Genomic DNA, 10,922 nt, shown 5'->3' on the forward strand with positions numbered 1-10,922 from the left:
TACCCTCCGGACTTTAATGGACCCGGACTCTTATTCTTTGTTAGTACCACGATATACTTTAATTTCATGGCTAAATATCTTATGAAGTATTATAAGATGTATTCCAGAGATGACAGTAAGTTTGAAAATAGCTGAGGATGTAGAGCGCACGCAAATTTCATGGGATCAAGGGATAGATTACCTAGAGATAGACACAAAAAGTTGGAGTAACTCAGCGGGTCAGGCAGCATCTCTGGAAAGGTGAAATGGGTGACGTTTCGGGTCGAGACCTTTCTTCAAATCTGTAAATAGGAATAGATTACCTATAAATCAGTAGGAATTTCCGAACCCGCAGATTATCCGTGTTTTGTTATAGCAGACATTGTTTCCAAGTGAGAAACTGAAAGTAGTCCGCGATCCTTCATCGGCGTTCACCACTAGACCCTCGTCCAAAGGTTGAGCCCGTTATCCAGACATTAAATGCACCCAGCTGCTGTTCCGTGAACCACTGTTTACTTTAAAAGTCCTTAAATTGGTGTGAAGACAGTATATTTCTCACGGATAGTGATCAGTATCCAGTCGGATTACAATCGAGTCTGCAGTTGACACAAAGTACTTGATGGTGCTAATATAGAGAAACGACGACGAAGGAATACAGGAATTACTAATGTTAGCTAGTTAAGACAATGTATCCTGTTCCATTTCACTCATGCGACGTGCAACGGGTATTTAGTGCCTTTTATTCTCAGCCAGGTGTGCGATGTCACGAGATTTCTGTTGAACTATTGAGGGCGTGCAGCGTAGGTTTACTAGGTTAATTCCCGGAATGGCGGGACTGTCATATGTTGAAAGACTGGAGCGACTAGACAATATACAATAGGTGCAGAAGTAGGCCATTCAGCCCTTCGAGCCAGCACCGCCATTCAATGCGATCATGGCTGATCACTCTCAATCAGTACCCCGTTCCTGCCTTCTCCCCATACCCCCTCACTCCGCTATCCTTAAGAGCTCTATCCAGCTCTCTCTTGAAAGCATCCAACGAACTGGCCTCCACTGCCTTCTGAGGCAGAGAATTCCACACCTTCACCACTCTAGGCTTGTATACACTGGAGGGGATGAGAGGGGATCTTATCGAAACGTATAAGATTATTAAGGGGTTGGACACGTTAGAGGCAGGAACCATGTTCACAATGTTAGGGAAGTCAAGAACCAGGGGCCACAGTTTAAGAATAAGGGCCATTTAGAACGGAGATGTGGAAAAACCTTTTCCGTCAAAGAGTTGTAAATCTGTGGAATTCACTGCCTCAGAAGGCAGTGGAAGCCAATTCTCTGAATGCATTCAAGAGAGTGCTAGATAGAGCTCTTACGGATAGCGGAGTCAGGGGGTATGGGGAGAAGGCAGGAACGGGGTACTGATTGAGAATGATCAGCCATGATCAAATTGAATGGTGGTGCTGGCTCGAAGGGCCGAATGACCTACTCCTGCACCTATTATCTATTGTCTATGGTCTAACTGCATTTCAGTATCACTGAATTTCCGTTAAACCGGCATGATTCGGACATTTGGAGAGTGAAACTAGTTCGCTCGGAGGATTATATTCAGCTTCAAGCGTGCTTTTACTTGGCTTATTACTCAAACGTTATTCCGCAATAGAAAAGCGCGTTTCCCTGTTCACTCGGTAAAGATCAAGCGGGCGGGAGGTACAGATTCGGTTTGGTTTGGTTTGTTGATTGTCACATGTGCAAAAAATGTTGTTCTGCATGTTATTCCGTCGAATCCTACTATATATCGGCACAATAGATCATTTCCTGGAACATCACGCACAAAGTCCCCAGGCAAACGGCTGGAATAACTCAGGCGGTCAGGCAACATCTCTGTAGAGTATAGACAGGTGACCTTTCAGGTCCGGTCCCGTCTTCAGACTAATTGTGCCGGGGGGGGGGGAATTCTGTAAGAGCCGATGGGTAATAGAAAGCTCAGCGAGTGTTAGATGTAAACGGGTGGTGGGGGTGGGGTGGGGGTCGGCATTGACTGGTAGATGGTTGCACAATGTTGAGAGGTGAACAGGCAACAGGTGTGCGGTAAGGATGGAAGAGGTAACAATTGTGAAGCCAGAGGAAGGGATGTATGTGGAAGGGGACGGGTGGTAGAAATTGATGCTAGTGCAAGAATTGGTGCAAGTCCGGGAACAGGAAAGAGAGGAAGATAGTAGACGGTTATAGGTTAGTATGTAAATTGGACGATACAATGTTCATACAATCAGGCTGTAAGATAACCAAACGGAACATGAGATGCTGTTCCTCCCGTTCGCATGTGGCCTCATTCTGAAAATGGAGGTGGTGTTACATCTCCTGCTTCAACATGCAAAAGTACCCGTAGAGAGTGTGGGTTGGGGGGGGGGGGGGGGGGGTTATGAATAAACCAAGGAGTTGAGATCCCCCTCCTCGCGGACGGAGCAATGATATAATTCCGCAGCTCCGCTCTTGCTCCCCCTCCCCCCACTCGCAACAAGGACAGGATCCCCCTCGTTCTCACCTTCCACCCCACCAACCAGCGGATCCAACATATCATCCACCAACATTTCCGTCACCTACAACGGGACCCCACCCTGACCATATCTTCCCATCCCCTCCCCTCTCTGCGTTCCGCAGAGACCGTTCCCTCCGTAACTCCCTGGTCCACTCGTCCCTTCCTACCCAAACCACCCCAACCCCGGGCACTTTCCCTTTCAACCGCACGAGATGCAACACCTGTCCCTTTACCTCCCCCCTCAACTCTATCAAAGGACCCAAACAGTATTTCCAGGTGAGACAGAGGTTCACCTGCACCTCCTCCAACCTCATTTATTGCATCCGCTGCTCTAGATGTCAACTTATTTGCGAAACCAAGCGCAGGCTGGGCGATCGCTTCGCTGAACACCTGCGCTCGGTCCGCATTAACGCAACTGATCTCCCGGTGGCCCAGCACTTTAACTCCCCCTCCCATTCCCAGTCTGACCTCTCTGTCATGGGCCTCCTCCAGTGCCATAGTGAGGCCCGCCGGAAATTGGAGGAGCAGCACCTCATATTTCGCCTGGGCAGTTTGCAGCCCGGTGGTATGAACGTCGACTTCTCCAACTTCAGATAGCTCCTCTGTCCCTCCCTTCCCCTCCTCCTTCCCAGATCTCCCTCTATCTTCCTGTCTCCACCTATATCCTTCCTTTGTCCCACCCCCGACATCAGTCTGAAGAAGGGTCTCGACCCGAAACGTCACCCATTCCTTCTCTCCCGAGATGCTGCCTGACCTGCTGAGTTACTCCAGCATTTTGTGAATAAATCGATTTGTACCAGCATCTGCAGTTATTTTCTTATACGATATAATTCCCTTGGTCCATACCTTTCACCCCACCGGCCTCCGCATGCAATACTGCATTCTCCGACATTTTCAACCCCGCCACTCGTCACATCTCCCATCCTCACCCAATTCCACTTTCCACAGGGACCGCTCCCTCTGCAACTCCTTGGTTTATGCATCCCTCCCATCCAAACCACTCACTCCAGCCCCTCCCTCGGTACTTGCCCCTACCACCGTAAGAGATGCATCACATGTCCTTCCCCCTTCTCCCTCTACTCCACCCAGGGACCCCAGCAGTTCGTACAGATAACACACAGGGTCATGCGTACCTCCGCTAACCTCATCCACTGCATCCAGTATTCCCAGTGTGGCCTCCTTTACGTTGTCGAGACCAAGTCGAGATTCGGCAACCGTTTTAGCGAACACTTTCACTCGGTCCGCCAAGGCCTGCTGGATCTCCCGGTTGCTATTCATATCAACCCGCTTTTCCTCCACCATGCCGACCTTCCTGTCCAGGACCTCCTCCTTTGCCAGTGTGAGGTCACACGAAATTAGGTGGAACTGCACCTCATATTCCGCTTGAGCAGCTTACGACCCAACCGTATAAATTGAACTATCCAATTTTTGGTAACTAACCTACTTTCTATTTTCTATAGTTCTACGTCGCTCCATCCTTCCTAAATGTCCACCCCTCGCTGACGCCGAATCAAAGTTTGACTGTAGTCAAAGTCAGCCACAGCCGTCTGGCCGGAGACCCCGTGACTGAGATGAGAATCGTTTCAGTAATTGTTTAATTTGTTTCCTCAGTGAATTTAGTGGCGATAGCGATCCTGTCCCGGGGAAAGTGCGGCCTCTCTACCTGCACCACTCGCTACCTGGTGGCCATGGCAGCGGCGGATCTGATGACCATCGTAACCGACGTTATACTTTGGCGAATCAGTTACTATTATTTTCGGGGGTCGTTCCTGGACATCACGCCTGTTTGTAGTGTTGTCGCCGCACTGCTAAACGCAGCAGTACAATGCTCGGTCTGGTTCACCGTTGCTTTCACCTTTGATCGCTTTGTTGCAATTTGCTGGCAGAAGCTGAAAGCAAAATTTTGCACCGCGAAAACTGCGGCCGCGGTTCTGGCAACGACCGGTGTTCTGCTCGGTCTGAAAAACATTCCAGTCTACTTCACTCAAGAGCCGTCGAGGGTAGTCGACAACGTACCCTGGGACTGTTTCGAGAAGCCGAGCTACTTTACGGATCGCTGGTGGGTGGCATTTGATTGGATGGATACGATCCTGACACCTTTGCTCCCGTTCGCGTTCATACTGTTGCTCAACGCTCTGACAGTCAGACACATTTTGGTGGCAAATCGCGTCCGCAAGGGACTGAAGGGTCCAAACAACGAGGAGAACAGCAGAGACCCAGAAGTGCAGAGCAGGAGGCGGTCCATGATTTTGCTCTTCACCATATCCGGCAGCTTCATCCTCTTGTGGCTGCTGCACGTTATCGAATTCCTTTACTACACAATTGCCAGGGCGGATCCCAATAATTACAGCGATTCGGAACACATATTTTCACAGTCAGGATACATGTTACGGACATTAAGTTGCTGCACAAATACGTTTATTTATGGAGTGACACAGTCCAAATTTAGAGAACAATTCATGAATGCAGCAAAATATCCAGTCACCTCTGTTATTAAATTAATTAATAGACTACACAAATGAGCGCCGCTCAGAAAGGAATCATTGTCTTCTCGGGATTGGCAGGTTATTCGAAAAAGCAACAGTGACGAGAAAAAATGACGATTAGAATTGTGGGCAGCAGAGTGGTGCAGCGTTGGAGCAGCTGCCTCGCAGCGCCAGAGACCGGAGTTCGATTACAACCCCCTGAGCGATCTCTGCGGTGTTTATACGCTCTCCCTGTGACCTGCCGTTCTCCAAGAATTCTGGTTTCCTCCCACATCCCAAACGTGTGCAGGTTTATAGATTTACTGGTTTCAATAAATTGCCTCCAACGTATAGGATGGGATTGCATGGAACTAGTGTGAACGGGTGACCGATGGACTCGATGGCCCAAAGGGCTTGTACACTTTAAAAAGAATTATTCATAAGTTCATAAGTGATAGGAGCAGAATTAGACTACTCGGCCCATCAATTCAACTCCGCAATTCAATACTGTCTGACCTATCTGTCTCACAACGTAATTCTCCTGCCTTCTCCCCATAATCCCTGACACCGTTCTAATCAAACTAACCGTACTAAAGAGATACCTCGCGGAAATTAGCCCTAGTTGGGTCGCCTGTGATCTCGATTCGATCATTTCATCTACTCGACATCTACGCGAACGCACTTCATTCTCTCTAGTTTGGCATCAACGCCTCTATTCCCTTTCACTCCGATTCTACACATCATCTAAATACTGGCGCCGTATAGCAGTTGGCATATTTAGGGGAGTTGTGGGGAAATCACAGGTGGGGACACAGAGAGTCACGGCGAGAACGTGAGAATTCACAGCCCTGTCATGGGAGGTTAACGGCGCATGAAGTTCGCTATTTCTGCGAGCCAGCAGCTCTACTCATTGTCCATTGCTATTAGACTCGGAATCGCGCCAAGAGGTTCTTGTTGATCGGTTGGACCTTGGTAGGTGGAATGTGCCGCCTTGGCTCTGTCCGCCAACTACACGGCTGCAAATTTCAATCTTTCTGTGATGTGTGATTCCTTGTATCTACGGTTCTCGGAGAAGTTAATGAATAAGAATGCGTATAAAAGGCTGGAAAACAAGTGGGTGTGGTGAAAGTACATGTTTCATTCGCTGTATGGCCCTGACCAAGCAACGCGGAGGAAGGGTTGGATTCACGGAGCCGGGTTTTCCATTCGGACCGCACCGACGCATCTGTGCCTGGGAGTTTTAACGAGGAATCGATTAGAGCGACACTTCATTGGAAATTTCCAACGAAATGCCCGCAGAAAGCGGTGAACATACAATCTCAGCGTGAAGATGCATATAATCTAAAGAAGGGTCCAGACCCGAAACGTCACCTGACCACTCCCTCCACCAATGCAATCCGACACAATGCAATTTTACGAGGATGTTGCCAGGACGAGAAGATGTGAGCTCTAGGGAGAGGTTGAGTAGGCTGGGTCTCTATTCCATGGAACGTACGAGGATGAGGGGGGAACTTTTAGAGGTGTACAGAAATCACGAGAGGAATAGATGCACAGTCTTTTGCCCGGACTAGGGGAATCGAGGACCACAGATTCACGGTGAAGGGGAAAAGATTTAATTGGAATCCGAGGGGTAACATTTTCACACAGAGGTGGGTGTGTGGAACAAGCTGCCAGAGGAGGTATTTGAGGCTGGGACTATCCCATCGTTTAAGAAACAGTTAGACAGGTACATGGATAGGACAGGTTTGGAGCAATATGGACCAAGCGCAGGCAAGTGGGAGTAGTGTAGCTGAGACATTGTTGGCCGGTGTGGGCGAGTTGGGTCGAAGGGCCTGTTTCCACACTGTATCACTCTATGGCTCTATGACTCTAACACGCTGTGTTCCTGCAGTCATCTGTGTTTTGCTCATGATTCCAGCATGGGCAGTCTCGTATGTCCCCGTGCATTCCCACCTTTCGTGACCAGATCTAACTTGTTCAGCGCGGATTCCGACTCTCGAATGTGTACGGAGAGTCTATCGGCGTGGATGTAGAATGTGCAGCCAGCATCGTTGTACACAGGGAGAGTTTCTTCCAGTGCGAGTGACCATGTGCCCAGCGAGTCTCTTCCTTTTCCCGCAAGGGTACCATGTGTGTATCTTTATCAGGATTTTCCCCTGCAGTCATAATCTGTAGAAAGCCTGTCGTTCAAATGACAATCTTTCTCATTGCATGGAACCGTACTCCAATCGTCCGTGTGTTCCGGCGACTGTGAATCGCGCTATCTAACAAATGTCCCGCTCTACAGTGTGTATCTTCCGAGGAAGGAATAAAAACAGAAACTGTTGAAAAGCCACAGCAGTCAGGCAGTATCTACTGACATCAAAACGGTCTGAAGCAATTTGATAAATGTCCTTTCTTGGGAGTTGGCGAAAGAAGACATCAAATGCAGTAATTCTGTCCCTGCAAATGTGAAGCCATGTATTTTGAGAGTCCGATACAGACAGGGTATATACCAAGAATGGGAATATTGTCGAACACACAAGTGCACAAGTCCAGAGAACCCATAAAGGTGGCAGCATTGGTAGATGGGATGATCAATGCATCAGAGAGACAGAGGTCAGGCGGCAACAAACCCGGCGCTACGGCTCTCCGTGCCAAAACTGTATCCCTCTGGGACTCCATGACTCTGATCTCTTGGTTCTGCCAAAGTCAACTGTTTTATAAGTGAAAAGACAACACAAATTAGTGTTATAAAGAGGGGTTTAAATGGTCTTGTTTTTAACCAATTTATTTACCGTCAGGACATTTGACAGGTAGATTGGAGGCGACAGTTTGACGGTCAGGTAAGCGTGGGAATTTCGCGATGTTTATGGCCATCAGCGATTACTTTTAAAGTAGACTCCCAACCCAGATATGCAACCCAGAAACCACATATGCATCTCCCGTACATTTTCACAGAATGCCCACACACCGCACAACATTCCATTTAACCACATTTAAAATTAAATTTCTTAATACTGCTATTAGTAACCTGAAAGTCAATCTAGTTTATGCCTTGTTATAGTGAAGCTTGGTTTTCAAGTAACCCGGGCAAGATGTTATATTTCAAAACTTTCAAGTAATTACAGACTTGTCAGTGGTTTCAGCGAAAATTAGGACGCCAAAGAAGCATTGATAAACGTGGGAATTTCGCGATGTTTCCGAAGACGTTGTAATCTCTTAGCCATGGGCATTGGCGTGTTCATTGTCGTAGGGTAAAAGAAAATTTCGGCGATCTGCTACGACTTTGACAGTCGCCGGCAGTCGCCTAAAAAAATCGCCTACTTGGGACAGGCCCTTTAGACTAATTTCACAAATGTTAGAGTGAAGGCAAAAAGAGAGGGAAGAGGGGTAAAGGGAAAGGTTGGTAACAACTGTATAACTATGAAGAACACCAAACTGATTTTCTAAGTACATATTCAGGAAAATCAGTCTGAAAGAGCTGCACATCAATGATATAAAGCAAGATGGGGCAGTCTGATAGACTAACGGAGGGAGAAGTCCAAGCTGATTTTTTTTACATGAATCTGTCCAAGGGAAAACATACTATACGTCTGGAATCTCAGCAAATCAACTAATGGTGATCATATTCATTTTGTGGAATGATAAAGAGAAGACACTGGTAAAACACAAATCCACTTGGAGTTAATGGTTCATCTGTTCCAGGTCATGTTGTAGGATTGCAGAGAAAGGTAAGGGCGAAAATTGAAGAGGGCCTGGCCAAAATCTTCCAAATATTGGGAATTGGTTTACGGCTGGAAATAACGAAGGGGGAGAAAGGAAAAACTGCTGGGGTATCGTGGGCATCAGAATATGTGCCCGAGAGTTTCATAACATGGGTCAATAGTTTGAATGGGGAATGTAAAATTCCACTTTTGCAGAGTACGCACAGTTATTGGGTTATGACGTGTGAGGAAGATACAAAGAAGCTCCATATGATTTGACCAGTTGGCGAATCCATCAGTGCCAGGTCCTTCAATGATTTACTACCCTCAAAGTAGAAGGTTCTGGGACCTTCAGTTTTAAATGATGATCCCATCATTTTGAAGTATTCTCCTCTTGGACCTACCTCACTTATGAACGCATTTTAACATCCATCTGCCCTCTCAAGCCCCTTCAGGAACCTACATGTTTAAATATGATCACATGTTTGTACTTTTAAACTTCAAGCAATAAAAAAGCTAAATTGTCCAGGACAATTCCTCATTCCCAAGAGCTGGTATGAAGATTCTCCTTTGGACTTTGTCCAATTCCTTTCTAGATAGGCGGAACCAGAACTGTGTATCATGCGCCAGTATTAGCCTCCACGATAGTCTGCATAATTATAACAAATATCCCCATTCTTAAACATTACCACTTTTTGCAATAAAGAACAAAATACCACTTGCCTTCTTAACAAAGTGTGGGATAGCTTGATTGGAATCACACTTAGTCTTTTCTTTGACTGGATAGCGGGTATACAAAAGCTTTTCACTGTACCTCGGTACACATGAAAATAATAAACTGAAGACTTGTCTGCAAACATTTAGTTTTAATAGAACACAAGATCCGAGATGGAATCTTGGAGCTGCTTGTAATGGAGCCCACCAGAGAAAAGGCAATTCTGGATTTAGTGTTGTCCAATGAACCAGATTTGATAAGAGAACTCGAGGTAAAGGAACCGCTTGGAGGTAGTGATTATAATATGATTAGTTTTAATCTGCAATTTGAGAAGGAGAAGGTTAAATCGGAAGTGTCAGTGTTGCAGTTGAACAAAGGGGACTATGAAGGCATGAGAGAGGAGCTGGCCAAGGTAGACTGGAAAGGGATCCTATCAGGATTGACAGTGGAACAGCAATGGCAGGAATTTCTGGGCATAATCCGGAAGACGAAGGATCATTTCATTCCAAAAAGGAAGAAAGGTTCTAAGGGGAGTAGGAGGCAACCGTGGTTGACAAGGGAAGTTAGGGATAGAATAAAACTAAAAGAAAAGATGTATAACACAGCAAAGATTAGCCGGAAGCCAGAGGATTTGGAAACTTTCATAGGACAAAAGAAGGTAACAAAACAGGCAATACGAGCTGAAAAGGTGAAGTACGAAGGGAAGCTGGCCAAGAATATAAAGAAGGACAGAAAAAGCTTCTTTAGATATGTTAAGAGAAAAAGAGTAGCAAAGTCAAATGTGGGTCCCTTGAAGGCAGACACGGGTGAAATTATTATGGGTAACAAGGAAATGGTAGAAGAGTTGAACAAGTACTTTGGATCCGTCTTCACTAAGGAAGACCCAAACAATCTCCCAGATGTACTGGAGGACAGAGGATCTAGGGGGGTAGAGGAACTGAAAGAAATTTTCATTAGGCGAGAAATATTATTGAGCAGACTAATGGGACTGAAGGATGATAAATCCCCTGGGCCTGATGGTCTGCATCCCAGGGTCCTCAGGGAGGTGGCTCTAGAAATAGTGGACGCATTAGTGATCATTTTCCAATGTTCAATAGATTCAGGATCAGTTCCTGTGGATTGGAGGATTGCTAATGTTATCCCACTTTTCAAGAAAGGAGCGAGAGAGAGAAAACAGGGAATTACAGACCAGTTAGCCTGACTTTGGTGGTGGGAAAGATGCTGGAATCAATTATTGAAGAGATAATAATGGTGCATTTGGATAGCAGTAAACGGATAAGTCCAAGTCAGCATGGATTTATGAAAGGGAAATCATGCTTGACTAATCTTCTGGAATCTTTTGAGGATGTGACAAGTAAAATGGATGAAGGGGAGCCAGTGGATGTAGTGTATCTAGACTTTCAGAAAGCCTTTGATAAGGTCCCGCACGGGAGATTGGTGACTAAAATTAGAGCATATGGTATTGGGGGAAAGGGTGTTCACATGGATAGAAAATTAGTTGGCAGACAGGAAGCAAAGAGTAGAAGAAAACGGAACCTTTTCAGAAT

General features: G+C 46.4%; 1 protein-coding gene across 1 annotated transcript; it reads left to right on the forward strand.

Moving 5' to 3' along the window:
* The first annotated feature begins 4,197 nt into the window (after positions 1-4,197).
* On the forward strand, positions 4,198-5,031 carry LOC144610564 (cysteinyl leukotriene receptor 1-like). Its single transcript, XM_078429371.1, has one exon. It carries the CDS (start codon positions 4,198-4,200, stop codon positions 5,029-5,031), a length of 834 nt encoding a protein of 277 aa, XP_078285497.1.
* The last annotated feature ends 5,891 nt before the right edge of the window (positions 5,032-10,922 follow it).

This window comes from Rhinoraja longicauda, chromosome 37 (genome assembly GCF_053455715.1).
Source record: "Rhinoraja longicauda isolate Sanriku21f chromosome 37, sRhiLon1.1, whole genome shotgun sequence".
Lineage (NCBI taxonomy): Eukaryota > Metazoa > Chordata > Chondrichthyes > Rajiformes > Arhynchobatidae > Rhinoraja > Rhinoraja longicauda.